The sequence below is a fragment of the Moschus berezovskii genome, chromosome 20 (genome assembly GCF_049115385.1).
Source record: "Moschus berezovskii isolate FMDL1 chromosome 20, NW_MosBer_1.0, whole genome shotgun sequence".
Taxonomy (NCBI): domain Eukaryota; kingdom Metazoa; phylum Chordata; class Mammalia; order Artiodactyla; family Moschidae; genus Moschus; species Moschus berezovskii.
Genome location: NC_142479.1, coordinates 23092549 through 23111761, shown reverse-complemented (window position 1 = coordinate 23111761; position 19213 = coordinate 23092549). Strand labels below are relative to the sequence as shown.

Sequence of the window (19213 nt, the reverse complement as noted above, 5' to 3'; positions counted from 1 at the left end):
ATTATATTTCAATAAAAAACAAAGAAAAGAAAGGCTCTTTTCTACAAAAAAAATAATACAAAATAAAGAAACCAAAAGACTTCAATAGCAGGTGAAAATAAAATATATGAAGCACAATTTGACTTAATATATAAAATTAACGTTAAAATACTCTGTTTCAGAAGTAGCTTCTCAAACCTAATACTAAAACGTGCTTTTCCTCAGGAACCAAATATGAAAGTACTTAGTGGGACTTCCCTTATGATCCAGTGGCTAGACTCTGAGCTCCCAATGCAAGGGGCCCAGGTTCGATCCCTCATCAGGAAACTAGATCCCACATACCACAAGATATGGTATAGCCTAATAAATAAAAAAAATTTTAAAGTACTCAGTAAACACATCATTATTGCATTTTAAGTCAGTGAGAAGAAGTAGATTATTTAATAAATGGAGGTGGGATAGCTCTCTTTCTGGATAATACAAATAAAGATTTGTATATGACATCATACCCCATATTAACTCCAAGTGTATTAAAGATTTAAATGTAAAACATGAGACCACAAAAACACTAGAAGAAAATATAGATGACCATTTCTATTAACCTGAGGAAAGAAAAGCACTTCTAAGCATAATAACAAAATAAGAACCACAAAAGAAATACTTAATATATTACACACATAGAAAATAATAATTTTCACATGGCAGAAAAGACTGAGAAAAATCATCTGCAACATATTATACTTCTCCATCTTTAAGACAATAAGGATTATAATATGCACCTCTGATTTAATAGTAGCTTTTCAAGTAAATAAAGAAGGGCAAACACTATCACACTAACATTATGCATCAACTATAAAATGAATCCAAGTTTCAATATATGGCAAAATACGTGTCTTGAATCAATGAAATATGATATACAAGGCATAACAGCGTATCATTTATATATAAAGAGCACTTCTGAATCAGTAAAAGGAAAAATAAATCAATAAAAATCCCTATAGAAAAACTGGGACATCAATAAGCATTTTATAAAAGAAATAAACCAACTAAAACACATAGATTGTTTAAAAGTAACCAAAAAAACTCTATATGAACTATAATGATAAAAAATAATAAAAACTAGTAATCAAAGAAATGCAAAATAAGTAAGACCATTTTTCATCAAATTTGCAAAGATTAAAAAGAACGGTAATGCCCAGTGATGGTGAGAAGTTAAGAAAATATGCACTCTCATTCACTAACGAGAACATTTAAACTGGTATAATCTTTCTGGAAAATAATCTGGCAATATTCATTAAACATCCTAACATCATCATACTTTTACTTAGTACTGCTTTCTATAACTTTATCCTAAGGAAGGAATTCAAAAAATGTTTGAAAATATACTTGTATGGATGCCTGTGTGTATATTTACATACATAGGATATTCATCTAAGCATTATTCAGAAATTAGAAAATCTACATGGCAAATAAAGGAACCGTTAAAAATGCCACAATCAGCAAACACAATAATTACAATGAAGCCACTTAAAATTATGTTGTATTAGAACATTTATTGATATGAGGAAGTGCTCATTATATATTGGTAAGTTCATTAAAACCACTATATATATATATATCTCAATTTAAAGAAAAAACAGATACCAGACTATTAATAGTACTTGATATCTATGAACATGGAATTATAGCTTTCCCTTCTTTACTGTGTTTTCTAAGTTTTCTGCATAGAACATCTATTATTATCGTAAATAATGTTTACATAGTGTATTTTTTTAGAGAGCTCTTGATAAAGTTTGAAACTATTAAACAACTAAAATTACTTCAAAATGAAAACAACCTATTTACTTAACATTACAAGAAAAAGTCCAGCTTAGAAACATCTTCTTTAGAAAGAAGATAAGAGGAAATTACCTTCATCCCCAAAGTGGAACAGACCAAGTCAATGATAGCACTGAGCTGGTTGCTATGAAAGTACATAGCGACCAATAATAACATCTCCCCAAAAGAAGCAGAGACGCCTGAAGTACTGTTGAAACAGAAAAGAAAATGTGAATTTCCAAAGGAAGGATAAGAAAACTTACTCGGCTATCTGATAAAAATGAAGTCATCTTACCTTTCAAAGTAAGCTTCTTCTTTGATCATCCAGCTTAGCCACACTACCATCAGCTGCTCCTGTTCAGGAGTACTGTTAACATAGAAAAAATATCAGAAGTCCCTGGTCTAAATCAGATATACTAGCATAAGAATAAAAAAGCATTCTGGAATGATCTTTGGTGGAAATTATTTTTTCCTCAAATTAATTGCTTGTTGAATTGGCCATTAATTATCACTGAGATATGCAGTAGTTCTGGAGAACAGAGAACCATAACTTTTCTCCATGAACAGCCAAACCCTCTCAAAGTCTCAGTTACTACTTTTACAGGTTGGAGAGAATAAACTTCCTCACATGCCTTAGAAAAACAAAGGTTCCTTGGGATTAAAATATTAGAAGAAAGTATATATGAACAGCTGATACTTATTTCCTATAGAAAAAAATCTACAGTGTTGAAACTTAATCATTAAAAACTCACAAACTGAGTACAAGGACAGAAGTCAGACCATCTTTTACCTGGGAAATGAAATTTAGTTTGTCGAGGCATTTTGAGCAGAACTCAATATTAGAGGGAAATAAGTGATCACCATTCAAAAAAGTAAAAAGAGACAGCCAGGGGCTAACCATATACGAAGAATGGTTATAGAAATACATGAACACTGACTTGTTTAAAGCAAATTCCTAGGTTTACGTTGAAAATGTACAAGTCAATTTTGATCTGTAATAGTAATATTCATTGACCCTCTTCTACTTCACTGCAGTATAAACAGGAAAAATAAAAACCAACCACAAAGCCTGATACCCAAAAATAAGAAAATTAAAAAGGTCATGCTCAGCCATACATAAATTACTCCACTTATAAAAGACAATGTTACATAGTAGAGAGATTACAGTCTTTAGAGTCTGCCAGACCTGAGTGGGAATTTCATCTCTGCCCATTACTGTTAGTGTGACCTTGAACAAGAAATTTAAATAATCTTCTTGTACTTTGGCTCTCCTACCTATAAAATATAAATAAATATACCCCCACCTCACAGAAGTAACAAAGATTAGAGAAAATGCTTAGAAATTACTTTAGCTAATATAGAAGTGTATAACTGAATCACTCTGCTGTATCCCAGCAACTAACACAACACAGTAAACTGACTATACTTCAGTAAATAAACTTTTTAAAAAAATTTTATTTATTTATTTGGCCACACAGGATCTTAGTTGTGGCATGTCGGATCTAGTTCCCCGACCAGGGATGAAAACATGGGCCCCCTGCATTGGGAGCACAGAGTCTTAGCCACTGGACCACCAGGGAAGTCCCAAAAATAAACTTTTTAAAACAAGAAATTACTTCAGGTAAAGAGAAAACACTTCACTTCATGTACATAGTTTCACATGTTCCTAAAACACACCACTCAATTACATTAAAGGGATTTTCTTAAAACACATAAATGCACAGGATGATAATGAAGGACAATACCACAAAATATTGGAAAGCCGAAGCCAATAAGGAGGAGGAAGAGTAACTGACTAAGCAGACCAAGAAAGCAGAATACTCAACTGGCAGGAAGGAGAACCAATGTACCACTCACACCACAGAATCCCCAAAGGGCTCCGGAGCCGGAACCTCCAGGCGGTTTTGGGAGTGTGGATGAAGAGAGAAACCAAACACAGACAGTCTGTATAGCAGTGGGCCTCCGTTCTGCCAGCTCCCAGCAGAGAGGAGACTAGACTGCTTCTCCGGAAAAGGCAAAAGAGGGTATCTCTGAACTGATGGACAACCAGGGCTTTCTGGAGAGCCTTTTGGAAAGTAGAAGAATTACATGAACAACTACAACGCAGGCTGAGATCTCCCAGCCCTTAACCCTCACTTTTTAACTTCGCTTATGGAGTTCTTGTCAGGGCTTCACTCTCAGGCAAGAAAACAGTCTTCTCCAAGACTCTGAAAAGTCCAAGAGCTTCTCATCTATGCATTCAGAAGTTCTAATTTGCCTTTTAGTCTTTTACTCTTAAATATGAACAATCAAGTATTATTAAACCTCTGAGAAAAATAGAGAGACCAAAAAAAAAGGCAGAAAAAAAGAAACTTAGTGAAAAGAAACAGTACAAATAAGACCCCTTCAATCATTATGTGTAATATCAGGGAAACCATGACACCGTGAAGCAGTAGACACTATAAAGAAGAAATAAGAAGACTAAAAATGAGCTCTTAGAAGTTAAAAACTAGATGGGAGACAAGGCTGAGAAAAAATCCTAAAAGGTAATATGAGCAGTATCTTTTTGAAGTGATTGAAATGTTCTAAAATTAGATTGTGGTAATGGCTGTATAACCTTGTAAATATACTAAAACCTATTAAATTGTACGCTCTAAACTGGGTGAATATTATGGTATGTAAAACTGTGTCTCAATAATGCTGTTTTTTAAAAAGCAGAACAAAACAAAGACAAGGAAACTAAGAAAGAACAAGAAAATAAGATGATCACTTCAGGAAGTCCAATATCAAAACAAGAGGAGTTTTCAAACAGAGAAACCCATGTGAAAGACAAATTAGTTCACAGAAATTTCCTAGAACTGAACAATGTGAGTTCCCAGGTTGATAAGGTTAACTAAATACCTAGGAGAAAGGACAAAAACAGACCCATACAAAAGCACATCACCCAGAAATTTCAAAACCCTAGAAACAAAAAGTTAATCCTTCATGTTCCCATATTTAAAAAAACAAGCCACAAAAAAGGACCAGGAATCAGCATGTTAGCAGACAATACAGCAAGACTTTTAAAATTCTCAAAGGCAATTATTTCCAACTTAGAACTCTATACCCCATCAAACTATCAACCAAGTGTTAAAGTAGAATAAAGACATTTTCAGAAATAGCCCATTTCTAAATAATTTACCTCCTACATACCCACTCTAAAGAAGCAAAATAAGGGAGAAAATGAAAAAAGACGGCGACATAAGATGCAGGAAATAGGAGACCCAACAAAGAAGAGTTAAAGCGAGTCCCCAAAATAATAGTGAAACGCAATTCCCGGATGAGAGCTGTATATACCATGCAGAGGCAACCAATTCAGATGCGAGGGAGTCAAACGCTTCAGGACAGACTGCCTCAAGAAAATGAAACCAACAGGATAACTAATGAACCTGAACATCTTGAGAGGGGAGTTAGACTGGCAGAGAATTTGAAACTGCATTAATCTACGTACATAAATCACCAAGCAAATGAAAAACAAAGAACAAAAACAAACAGGACAATTCTTAATGGAAAAACATGTTTTGCAAAAGAAAAGTAAATATCTACTACTTGGCTGAGCTCCCAAGAGTGTAACATAAACAATAATACACTGGTCAAAGCAAACTAATAACTATGTACAGGGAGAATGGAGAGATACAAAGGATACGGAGAAGGTTGAAGACAGAGAAAAGGAGAACTAACTCCTCAATCCCCTAGTGGGATGTCAACAAATACTCCTAAAACAAAAAAATCAGGACGCAGCAAATACAAACACAGCAATAAAGATGTGGGAGTCAAAACCAAAAGAATCACCTGAAAGCACTGAAAGAGCTGCCTCCAGGGAAGTGGAAAACAGGGCAAAAGGGAATCAGGACTACCATTTGTCTCAAATCTTGAAGAGCTACTTTGAATCCGTTAAATACATGTATATGAAACTTTGATAAAGACAAACAAAAGAACTGGCATTCAGGAGATTCTATTGATACCTTTTTCAGTTCAGTTCAGTTCAGTCGCTCAGTCGTGTCCGACTCTTTGCGACCCCATGAATCACAGCACGCCAGGCCTCCCTGTCCATCACCAACTCCTGGAGTTCACTCAAACTCACGTCCATCGAGTCGGTGATGCCATCCAGCCATCTCACTCTCCGTCGTCCCCTTCTCCTCCCACCCCCAATCTTTCCCAGCATCAGAGTCCCTTCCAGTGAATCAACTCTTCGCATGAGGTGGCCAAAGTATTGGAGTTTCAGCTTTAGTATCAGTCCCTCCAATGAACACCCAGGATTGATCTCCTTTAGATACCCTTTTATTAAATGATAATACCAATGTCCATACCGCGATCATTTTTGCAATAAGTTAATTAATTCTATACATTGCTTTAATAAATAAACAAAAGCAGACCTTGAGAAAATAGAACAATTATACAGCTGGGTACCTGACAAGTGTAGGAAAGGCCAGCAGCATACAAAAGGAGAGTGAAACAAAGCGAACCCCAGCTGGTGTAGCAGGAGGACGGCTTGTCATCAACTGCAGTAACTGTTCAGCTTCTTCCTCAGTTGGTCTAAAAAAGGAATACATTGTTAGGCTTTAGTTTTTTCAGTTGAGAGAAGGAAGAAGAGGGGTCTTCTCAACAGTTCAACCTTTCGGATACAAATCCTAAGCTTTGGAATGATACCTCACTATTTACAAAATCTTGAACATCTTAAGATGTCAAAAGCAAAACTGTTGAGTTTGCAACCAGTGCCCTTCCTCAGACACAAATACAGGTAGTCCTCATTTTGCACGGTAGTGTGGGACCACAAAAATAACCATGCAAGCTGAAACTGCATCATGATCTTAATAATCAGTGGGGAAAATTACAACCGTTCCATTACCTTTAAAAATTCTGTCAAGACATTACAAACTCTGTTGGTTATAATGCCTAAGGAAACTTTTTAAAATAGTTAAACTAACATTTATATAGCATTCTATAATTGAATATATTAGAAACATCAGGAATTCAAATGTTGTCTTTATAAGATTTATCAAGAGTAGTTTAAACAGCCCTTGCCATTTTCTCATTGTATAACTTATACAGCGAGCATCTTCTCTATGCTTGATGAATTACCATACCCTTCCCTTCTAAGTTTGGATCAGCTTCCAACATTTCATCCTGTGTACTCTCAGTCATGAAATATCTGAGTTCATATAATGCAAAGATTTTTGCCACCATCAGTCTTCTGGAGGTCTTCATCCTTTTGGTCCCAATGACTTCCCTCAAGTTCGCCTTCACTAAATTCATCTGGCTATCACACCTAGGGTCTCTCAAATGTCAACATTCTCAGTCAACTATTTCTTCTATTTATGTTTGGTTCAAATTAACCACTTTCTCTTTCTTTGCTACACTTTCATTTTTATTGGCCAATTCGCTCTTTCAATTATTCAATTTTTCAAAATATCACATGGGTTTATTTACTGAGAGACAAGGAGGCAGCACTACTACCCAACTTTGCTGTCTGTTCATGAACTGAGTGATAGTTGTATATGGACCAGTTGCCAAAAGATTTTAAAAGAAATCCTATGATTGGTCACTGATCACAATGTGCCTCCACATAGTGACATGTGGCTTGAAAGTTTTCAATAAACTTTGCACTTTGGTTAATGATAATAAATAAGAATTTGGTAAATGAACCATGGCAACTGATACATTAGTTGTTGAGGGAGCAGTGTTATTTGACTAAAGTATGTTATTTGACTTAAGTATGTGAGTATAAAACTCACATGTATTGGGGTCATGAAAAGGGAGGACTATATGTATAACAGTGGAGGACATTAATCAAAAAGATACAGTACTGTGTCTAAGAAATCTTGTGCTTAGTAATTACAGATCAACTTTGAACAATCTATGATGTCAGTTGTAAAAGGAAACAGGACAGACTGACTTCAGCGAGCTGTATAGGTTACATAAAGGATCCCTCTCAGATCATTCATACAGTCATGTCAAGCTGTAGGCAAGTCATAGGTTTCTTAAACTGCTCTGGCTCCTCTCATATTTATATAATTCTATTTACGATCGACTAAAATAGATGCATACATCCCAACTAGGAAAGTTTTGCCTTGGGACTTTCTTCTTGACATAGGTCAACTTACTACCTGAGCCCAATAGAAAACCCAAATCCTCTGAATAAAGGGCCTATGGCTCACTTTCTTGGGATTAGAAACAAGAAAGTAAAATGACAAAAAGGTAAAAGATCAAATTATTGAATACTTGAGTCCAGCGATCCCCATCAAAGCACAGTACAGACGTAAGAGTGCACTGGCTTTCACAACATGCTCTTCTTTCAGCCCCGAATACACAGACACATTGGGCTCCATCTCCACATCAGCTTCTTCCACAATGCGGGTACTTCTTACTGTGGGAAGAATGCCCATCAACTCCAGAAGAAGCTGCCTTCTCATTTGCCAAAGGACAGAACTACTGGTCTCTCTTTTTCTCTGTAGGAAATATGGACCACAAAAGGGAGAAAGCAAGGAGAACTTACTAAGTCAAAAGGAAGTTCAAACAAAACTCTCCAGTTAGACACCTGTAAATGATCCATTTGAAAGTGAAAGTTGCTCAGTCGTGTCCGATTCTTTGCGACCCCATAGACTATACAGTCCATGGAGTTCTCTAGCCCAGAATACTGGAGTGGGTAGCTTTTCCCTTCTCCAGGAGATCTTCCCAACCCAGGGATCGAACCCAGGTCTCCTGCACTGCAGGCGGATTCTTTACCAGCTGAGCCATAAGGGAAGTCCAAGAATCCTGGAGTGGGTAGCCTATTCCTTCTCCAGTGGATATTCCCAACCCAGGAATCGAACCAGTGTCTCTTGCATTTCAGATGGATTCTTTACCCACTGAGCTATCAGGGAAGCCCTGATCCATTTTAAGGAGGCTGTCAAAACTGCAGAATATCATTTTAATCCATTGAGCAAACTCACTGGCTCATTTGACAAATACTCTACTCACCCTGGGCTTCCCTGGTGGTTCAGACAATAAAGAATCTGCCTGCAATGCAGGAGACCCAGATTCAATCCCTGGGTCAGGAAGATACCCTGGAGAAGGGAATGGCTACCTACTCTAGTATTCTTGCCTGGGAAAACCTTGAACAGAGGCCTGGCAGGCTACAGTCCATGGGGTTGCAAAAAGTCAGACACAACTGATCAACTAACACTATTCATCCTAATTTGGACAGGTTGTACAGAAAACACCAAATAAATGATGATTTGAAATGTAAAATATCATGTAAATGATGCTTTCAAACACATAAAGACTAGTAGAGTCTTAAGTACAAAGTGCTCAGATTTGGGGCTTGGATTTAAATCCAGACAGAAGGGCTTGGATTTAAACAACAGCCCTGCTATTATAATTAACTACGTACATTTAGATACATAAGTTAAACTCTCTGAGCTCCAATTTCCTTAAATGATAAGAAAACTAATATTTTATTAATAATATTTAATTCCCAGGACTGCTGGAGTTAGGAGTTTACAAGCCTGTCACCTCCACAGCTATTCAGGCAGGGACAACATCTAGTCATCTCGTACTCAGGAGGGCCTGACTTATTATGCCTGACGTACAGCAAGCACTCAATATCTGTTAGATGAATAAACTAACACAGATGATAAATATGAAAGCATTTCTAAACTACAAAGGGCTCAGGAAAAGTTGTTATTTTTAGAGTGTTTAGAGTAAAATATGGTACACTTTGTTTTAATAACAATATTAGACACAAAGAACAATTACAAACAAGAGGCTTATACCAAGAGTTTAGCACAGTGCCTGAAATATACAAGGTACACAAAAAATGTCAACCTCTTACAAACTTTAAAATTAGTTTTCAAATGGATTGTAAGTAAAGAAGAACTTGGATAAAGAAAAGTATGGTGAATTAATGGCATAAAAAAACAGACTGTAGAAGGATCTAAGCAGTACACCTGCTGCTGTCAAGTTCACGGACCTCAACAAGTTAGAAACCATTCTGCATTAGTTCCTGTGTAGAGACAGAACTCTATTCACAGTTAGCATGAGATGTTTTCGAAAAAGTACAATTTTAGCTAATTAAAAACTCTTGTAAAATATAATATATATTCATCAATAAAGGGATACATGCAGTAGATACACACAATAAAATATCAGACTTAGAAAGGAAGGAAATTCTGACACTTGCCATAACATGCATGAACCTTGAAAACACTGTGCCTAGTAAAAAGAAGTCAAATACAAAATGAAAAATATTGTACGATTCCACTTACACGAGGTACCTAGAATGGGCAAATTCATAGACACAAAGTAGAAGAGAGATTACCCAACACTGGGAGGAAGGGGGAATGGGAAATTATTGCTTAATTGGTAGAGAGTTTCTATCAGATGACAAAGAGTTCTGAAAATGAACAGTGGTGATGGCTGCAGAATATAATAAATGTAATTAACGTCACTGAACTGTGCACTCAGACAAGGATTCAAATGGTGAGTTTTACGTTATATATATTTTACCACAATAATTTACACAGGTGTGCATATATATATGAACCATAGACTACAATAACTTATAGTGATGATCTAATATAGCAGTTCTCATGTGCTTGACCCAGAAACCTGGAGATGACCAATATACTTCCAGGGGGTCCAGAAAGTCAGAAATATCTCAACATTATAGACCTTTTTTACTCATTTTCCCACAAGTATACAGTGCAGCTTTTCCAAAGGCTTCTATTAAGCCAGATGTTAAAGAGATTTACAAAAAAGTACAATGATATCACTCTTCTTGGTAAATTTTTCTTTTGCAAAAAAATTAATTTTCTATTAAAAAAAATGTCACATTTAACAAGATTAGAATTATTTTTAAGTGAATTAAATAAATATTTCAAAAATTTCAGTTTTCATTTCAAGTATGGTAAATATCAACAGATAAAGGCCAACACAAAAGCTCTTTGCGTCCTCAGTGATTTATTGTAAAATCTTAGGAAGTCCTGAGACTAAGAAGTCTGAGAGCCACTGGCCTAATGACATCATTCTAAAAGTGTTTCTTCCTCCTTTACTAACTACTAACATAGCTTGATCCTTGGCCTAAACACATATTTCTCCCTCACCTGCTGTCCATTTCGGATAAAAGTTCCAAACCAGGTCCGGACTTTCGCATTTGTTCCAAGAAGCAAACCACTAACAAAACAAACCAAGTCACTCACTCCATCTTCACCAGCTTCGTTTTTAGTATGATCCAATGTCAAAGCCACTCCGAGACCTGGCAAGTGACATTCTTCCACCTAACAAAGCAAATAAAACAAACTGAACTCAGTATCATAAGGAAAAGGGCCAGGATGATCCAGAATCTGAACCATCTTAAGTTTAGGGGAAGACCTAGCACAAAGCACAAAAATCTAGAGAAGAAGGTAATATATCCGGTATATAATTCCAAATCTCTGCAAGATTCAAAAAAAAAAGTTCCTGGTCCTAATATAAAGGCTTTGGTCTTATAAAAACAGTAAGATCTCTTACCACCATGCCTCGGACCTTCAGGGCCTGAGAAGGATTCATTTTACATAAGAAGCGTAAAGCATCCGTCCTCCGCCTTCCTCCAAGACTCTCTTCATCTTGTCGTTCTCCATTTTTGATCAGGCCCCTACAAACTGAACATATAGTAGCCGCTATTACTCTAAGCTTTTTAGGTAAGATGTCAGAATCAATATTTTCAGCTTTGAGAATCATCCATTTACACAAATTAGATATTATAGAAGAAAAGGGTCAGAAAACTTGAAAGCATAGCAATAGAAACTGGTTAAAATCCAGCAGAGTGAAAAAAGCCTCAAAAAATGAAGTGATCCATGGAACATCAAGTAGTTCAACATACTTGTAATTAGAGTCTCAGAAAGAGAAAGAGAATGAAAGACAAACATATATTTGAAGAAATTTTTCCAAATTTGATGAAAACTATAAACCCAGAAAATCGGTGAAACCCAAGCAGGAGAAACACAAAATCATAACAAGATATATCATAATCCAATCTCTGAAAACCCGTGATGAAAAAAAAATCTTAAAAGTAGCCAGAAAGGATAAAAAAAATAAATAAATAGAAGTAGCCAGAGGGAAAACAGAAACATACAGAGGAACAGAGATAAAGATGACCACAGACAAGAGAATAACATCTTTGAAGAGCTAACAGAAAAGGTCAACCTAAATCTTCATGGAATAGTCAGTAAATCTCTTAGAAACAAAAAGAAAATAATATTAATACTTCCATTTTACAAGTAAGAAGTTAAGTACCTTGATGGAGATCACACAAAGAGTAAGTCACAAAGCCAGAATTTATGAACACCAGATCTAGCGCTTTTTTCTCCTTGACTCTCAATTCGCAAAACATCTTGCTCAATAAATATAATTTTTATATCACTCAGACCCAAACCACAATCTTTAGTCACTAGCAGTTTGAAACACAAGTGAAATTTTTAGTTGATTTTTTGCAATTTCTACCCTATACTTTTCTGCAAGCTGACAGCAATAAGGCTAAAATACGGAAGTCTGATTGCTGGTATTTCTGATCCCTATATCTCATGTTGCCCTCTGGCTGTTTCACAGATAAATGTCCTCTCCCCTTTGTTCAATGAGTACAGAAATTATAGCTTCTATGTCTTTAATATTTTTTACTTCCCTATTTATAGCACTGGTGACAAATGCAAAACAAACAATAAAAAAGCTGCATACTCACAGTAGTTACATTTGTAATTTCCAAACAATTTTGAATTCTCTAAACTCAGTATTTCAACAATTGTTTATTCTTTAATGACTAAGTTGTGTTCGACTCTTTGCAATCCCGTGTACTGCCAGGCTCCTCTGACCATAGGATTTTCCAGGCAAGAATACTGGAGTGGGTTGCCATTTCATTCTCCAGAGGATCTTCCCAACCCAGGGATCGAACCCGCATCTCCTGCACTGGCAGGCAGATTCTTTACCACTGAGCCACCTGGAAAGCCCATTTCTACAGCATTCACTAATAAACTTTCACAAAATAAAATCTCAGATAAAACCTTATAAATGTGTCTTCTTAGCTCAAAAAATAGGTCCTACACATGCCCAAGCAAATCTCTTCAATACCCCTTTTTGTTGCTGCTGTTGTTTCATTTTCCTTTGTTTTGTTTTTGGCCATGCTGCACAGCGAGTGAGATTGTGGTTCCCTGACCAGGGATCGAACCCACACCCTCTCCACTGGCAGCATGGAGTCTTAACCACTGGACCACCAGGGAAGTCCCCAATATTCCACTTTAAAATTTCATTTACCTTCATTAAAACTATCAGGAACATTGGCCACCAACAGACACAAAAACCAGGCACCATTTCTAACATGGAGCAAGGCTTCAGCTACATCAACTATAGGAAGCAGGGAAGGGAGCTCTATAGGAAAACAAAATCAGTGTTATTACTAAGGAGTGATATTTCATTGTATTATACATCAAACATCTTTGACATTTCACCAATGATATTTAAAAGCAATTAAATTAAGGTACTTTCTCTTCACAGTCTCAAGCTGACTTGTCCAGTAGGACAGCCACTAGCCACAAGTGATGATTTATTTAAATTAAGCTAAAAATAGTTCCACTCCTCAGTCATACTTGCCACATTTCATCTACTCCAAAACTACATGTGGCTGGTGGCTACTGTACTGAACACACTACACAGAACACTGTCATCGCTGCTGTGGTGGATGGTGTTAGTCAAAAAAGTTACTTTCATGAAAAGTTTCTCTGCATTTCTGTGTCTTCTATCTTTTCATTCTGATCATGCACACTTGTTACAAAGAACCCACAAAATACAAAAAGCACAAAGAATAAAAATAAAATCAGCTCTATTCCCATCACTCAAAGTTAGTAATTTTCATGATATGATTTTAATTCCCCTATGAGCATCACTGTACTTTTAACAAAACTGGGATTTTATTCTACTTACCATTTTGCCACCTGCTTTTTTCATTTAACATATGAACATTTGTGAACATTTTCCAAAATGATTAAAGTTCTTCAAATATACACCATTTTAATGGCAGCAGAGTACACTCTACTATGGAAATAATATAATTGACTTAATCATTGTGCTCCTATTAGTCCCTTTGACCTAAACTTTTAAGGTATACTCTTAATTAGGTGAACTTTCAAATAACACAATATTCCAGGTTAAGAAGTTACACAGTTATTGTTTAACAGGAGCATTTAACTGCATCTGAAACATGTCTTAGCATTCATTACAGTACCTGCTTGTAAAATACAAAGTACATCTGCAGCTTCCTCCAAGTAGACTGGACTCTCAAATAGCTCAGATGATTTAAAAAAAAATTCTCCACTGGACTCAGATACCTTAAAAAGAAAGAAAGAAAAATGACGAGCTCTTTTAATTTCAGGTAATGAACTGGATCCCTTACTATGCTTACAATTATTTGTTGAGCTTACAAACCATGTCTCTTAATAGCCATTAATATACTGTAGAAGAATATGCAGGACTGGATGAATTTGTACCAATTTAACCACAATTAGTCAGTCAATAAATTATTATTCCAGACATGCAATATAAGTCTTACTAATTTATTTCTATATATATATTTGGAGACATCTGGAGTTAAAGAGAAACCAAAGATGTGAACTAGGAAAGCTACCTAGGTCACTTATTTCATTACAGCCATTAAGAAAAAGATATAGGAAAATACTAGCTAAAATTAAAGATTATCAGGAATTCCCTGGAAGTCCAGTGGTAAGGATTTCATGCTTTCACTATCAAGGGCCCAGGTTCAACCCGTATTCGGGGAATTAAGATCACACAAGCCACATGGCTCAGCAAAAAAATAAGAAAAATTAAAAAAGAAAATGAAATAGAAAAAATTAAAGAGTATGAGTACAGAGAAAAAGAGTTGAGGTAAATAACTTTGCAATAGGAAAAATAATTAAGATTTATAACATATCTTAAAAACTATCTAAACAAATCTCTCCCTAATCGGTACTTTCTTAGGAAACAGAATTTAGCTTTTATTGGTCCACAATTTGTAAAATTAAACTTTATTATAAAGTAACTGACCTTGAGATTCTCAAAGCAAAAAACATCTGTTTCTCAAATTCTGAGCCCCATCTCATATAAGACATCTTACTATCAAGATCCAATTTGTATGATAACTCCTGACATTCACAAATTTAAAATTCAGTTTCAATTAACCATCATCACCCAAAGTCCATGACCTAATCTATGTACATCTGAAATAAAACACTGCAAATCTTCAATAAAAATAAATAAAACAACTTATCTTTTTGCTGAGACAAGAGGCTGAATAACTTTCATTAGTACACAGAAACAATTCAGTCATCTAGTGAGTGAGGCTAGCCAAATATCCCACAACCAATTCAGCCTCAAAATTCCCCAACACTGTTATGTATGATGTATGTAATTCATTCAGTATCTAAAGGAGTCACACACATTTTGAAGAATCACGTACATACTTCACACATATTTACTGGGGGAAATCATATCTTATAGAGATATTATCAACTTAGGTGATTTACAAGTCTTGAGCTTTGTTTCTATTAAGAAGTCATCGTATGGACTCCATACAGAAAAAATAAAAAACACCTTATGATACAGAATGCAGAGCAGACATAAATGAGAGAAAACAGCAATTATAAAACAGCCTTCAAAAGGAGGCATTTAATATCCGTTCAAGCCTTTGAAAGGAAGACACTTGATTAACGAATAGGATATGTGTCCAAGAGGATGCAAGCTGCCTGCCTTCCTGCCTGTTTCTACCTTTTCTTTTCTTTTTTTGGCTGCATCAGGTCGCAGTTGCAGTACAGGGGCTTAGTTGCCCCTGGCATTTGGGATCTTAGTTCCCTGACCTGGAATCAAACTTCCCCTGCACTGGAAGGCAGATTCTTAACCACTGGACCATCAGAGAAGTCCAGCCTGTTTCTATCTTTTTTATGTGTAGACATCAAATCATGCACATTTAGAGCTGTGATTAAAATAAATGCACCTTGTTCATAATTGCCAACAGTTCACTAAGCACAAGACGCAATCGACGAGGTGAATCACTGTGTTCAAACTCTAAAGTCAGTCCATGCTGAAGCTGTGATACCAGGATGCTCTCTCCACTGCCTCCTCCAAGTTTATGCCTAATAAAGTACACACGTATAAAACTATTATGAGAACACTGGCACAGAAATAAAAGCATAAAAACTATCTTTTATAGAAATAATCTACAAAAGAATGTATGAATTCTTTTGATGTATTTCATGAATGTATTACTTCCAAATACTATTTTGTCTATTTCAGAGATTCACAACCTGTGTAAAGACTCCAATCACAACTGACAGGTTAACACCCACTTCCATTAATAACAGTGGCTCACAACTGGATCCACAATGGGCAAGGAAGGACAAAGCATGCCTCCAATTTGAGGAGCTCAATGTAAGCTTAACAAGCCTCCCAGGAGACTCCAATAAATCCTTTTGCTCTAGGGGAACTTTCTCTATCCACTTCCCACTGAGAGCAATTGGCCTAATTATTTTAGCCTGCATACATTTGTCTAGTCGCTAAGTCAGCTCAGGCTGTTTTTGCAATGTCATGGACTGTAGCTCGCCAGGCTCCTCTGTCCATGGGATTTCCCAGGCAAGAATACTGGAGTGGGTTGCCACCTCTGTCTCCAGGGGACCTTCTCAACCCAGGGGTTGAACTGGTTTCTCCTCCACTGGCAGGCAGACTCTACCATCTGAGCCACCAGGGAAGGCCTGAATACAAATGTATATACGGCCAAGGTTCTCAGCACATTTCACAACACAGAATTAAAATGATCCTAGAATTTTAATTATAAATAAAAAATAACTTTTAAAAAATGCTCTCCAAGGTTTAGAGTCCCAATCTTCTCTTTTTTGGAAGAATGCGCTGTAATAAGAAGTCCTAAAAGCTCCAAAAAACTTTTATTTCCTTTTTTTTTTTTTTAAGCATATCCAAGTAAATACCAATCCACATATTACCCAATATTCATTACCTAAGCTGTTGCTCTTTGCTGGCATCCTGTTCTAAAGCATGAAAGTCCACAGACAGCAATGCAACAATAGAATTGACAGCTTCCACTCCAGAGAGAAGACGAAGGATGAGTTTTTTATCCTGAGCCCAGCTTTGGCTCTGGTCAGCAGGTGCACAAAGTGCCATCCGCACCAAGCAGGGCAGGAGAAGTCTCAATTCTGGATCACTTAAAGATGCCAAACGAACAACATCCACCTTCTGCATTGCCTCAAAAGCAAAAGGACTGACAAACTGAAGGCTTGTACACTCGGTCATTATCACTGTTGATCCTAGTGGTTAAAAAAGAAAAAACGATGATGTTTGGTAGAAACCAATGCAATACTGTAAAGTCTTACAGTAAATGCAATACTTATAAATCCTTCAATTAAAAATAAATTTTTTTAAAAAGGATTTTTTTAAAAAGCAAAGAAAGTAGGGGTATAACTGCACATATACGAATGCCCCTCTTTTTAAAAAACTCTGAAAAATGTGGTTTATCTCATATGTTGGCAATATTCCTGGCACAATTACTGACTCCCTATGTTTCTACTGCCATCTGGAAAATGAGAAAGAAAATAGTATACTAACGTCTTCAAGCCTCAGGGATCTTCTGTTCTAATATTCTCATTTTGCAGAGAAAGAACAGGAAAGCCAGAGAGATTAAGTAACAGGCCCAGAAGAGTATTACTAGCCGGCGGCAAAATCTAAAACTGAACCCTCCTCTGCTCAATCCCAGTGCAACACCTTCTCCACTATAGCAGTCATCTGAGGGCCACAATCCAAAGTAAAAGAACAGCATAACTAAGAATGCTCGTCTTCAATACCTCTTTAGTTTCACATGCCTACCCAGAACATGTAAAGAACTGTTAGGTTTCTCTTTCTCACCCTCTACGAGTTGGTAGAAGCACTGGTAAACTGCCTCACCAGCCAGAAGCTATGCCAGCTTCAAAGCTCTGGAGACCAGAACTCTATCCTATATCCCCTATGTTACTAGGTTAAAAAAAAGAGAGGAAAAAAACAGCTGCGGAGGTGCAATTAGCTCCTAGCAGAAAGGAGAAAGCTGAATCCCACTTGAGCACTTCTCAAGAGTAATCAGAAACAAAAAAGCTGGTAGCCAAAGCCAGCCCCTCTGAGACTCAGAGACTAGCAGAATCATGCGTAACAAGAGCCGTGGGCAGAAACGCTCCGCTTTTCACCAAGAGGAGCTGGCCTTTTAACAGAGGGGCGGGCTGAGAGGGCAGAGGCGAGGAGACCTGAGCGCTCATAGGTCTCGCCCCCGGGCGTAACGTGAACCAACCAGTCCTTCCGCTGGAGAAAAGTCTGGCCGGTGGCGGACACGGACCCCGAAACGCTCCGAGACCTTAGAAGCGGGAGCCTCATACCTTCAGGTCTACCCTCCGGCCTCCCGGGACCCCACCGGATTCCGCGCCCTACGAGCGGGGCGCGGTAGAAATCGAGAGCGCGGCCCGAGGTTGGGCCTAGGCGAGAACCCGGCTTCCCCAGCCCTACAGCTCTGCCCTGAGTCGACCTGGGCACCAAAAACCCCCGACGTCGGGATCAGTCAGGCCGGCGGTGCGACGGGGGCTGGATGGGGACACCGCGCAAAGGCAGAGCCTGGACTGCCGGGACGGGAAAGCTGAGGAGACTGTTTCCACCCGCGCGCAGCACCTTCATTCATCCCCAGTGTCTGGCTCCGGTCGGCCACCGTACTGGACTGAGAGGAAGGCTGGCTGCGAGAGGACACCCGGGGTGTCGGCGGTGACGCAGCGGCGCGCGTGCGCGGCCCCGCCCCTTCCTCCGCCTCAGTTCGCTCTACTTCACCCTGGAAAGTGAAGTCGCTCAGTCGTGTCCCACTCTTTGCGACCCCATAGACTGTAGCCTACCAGGCTCTCCTGTCCATGGGATTTTCCAGGCAATAGCACTGGAGTGGATTGCCATTTCCTTCTCCAGGGGATCTTCCCAACCTAGGGCTCGAACCCAGGTCTCCCTCACTGCAGACAGAAGCTTTACCGTCTGAGCCACCAGGGAAGTCCTAAGGCTGTTTCCAAGTCTCATTTCCAGAGCATACTGGCTGAATCCCTTTAGCTAAATCATTAAGCCTCCCCGCGCTGCCATGTCATCATCACCGGATTACTGTGGCATTCAAATGACAGCGTTATGTAATATGTTCAAGTTGCCCCACTGTTGAGTTGACCAGAACGCTAAATAGAAACCAGTTACACCTTTCCATCTCTGCTTCTGCCTTTCCAGCAGCGCAGTTTTAGAATCCTGGGATTTGCAGGAGAATTTAAAAAGTAATCTAACCCTGGAGCATTATTCTGCTCTTGATCTCAAAACACAGTCATGAGGTAAACATCGTTATTTTGGGTTCTCA

The 19213-nt window shown here is 37.8% G+C and overlaps 1 protein-coding gene across 3 annotated transcripts in view; it reads right to left on the bottom strand.

The window, feature by feature from the left end:
- The window catches only part of INTS2 (integrator complex subunit 2), a 52348-nt gene extending 33531 nt beyond the window's left edge, over nt 1-18817 (bottom strand). The window contains exons 1-11 of one of the 3 annotated variants that reach the window (XM_055399992.2): nt 18508-18817; nt 16823-17129; nt 15809-15947; nt 14048-14150; nt 13081-13194; nt 11305-11435; nt 10899-11072; nt 8038-8264; nt 6226-6351; nt 2093-2164; nt 1891-2005 (exon numbers count right to left, since the gene is read on the bottom strand). In XM_055399992.2, coding sequence (XP_055255967.1) covers nt 1891-2005; nt 2093-2164; nt 6226-6351; nt 8038-8264; nt 10899-11072; nt 11305-11435; nt 13081-13194; nt 14048-14150; nt 15809-15947; nt 16823-17129; nt 18508-18517 — 1518 coding nt within the window. In that variant the 5' untranslated portion in view covers nt 18518-18817. The other 2 variants (XM_055400000.2, XM_055400010.2) reach the window with 2 other exon arrangements.
- Nucleotides 18818-19213: the final 396 nt, after the last annotated feature.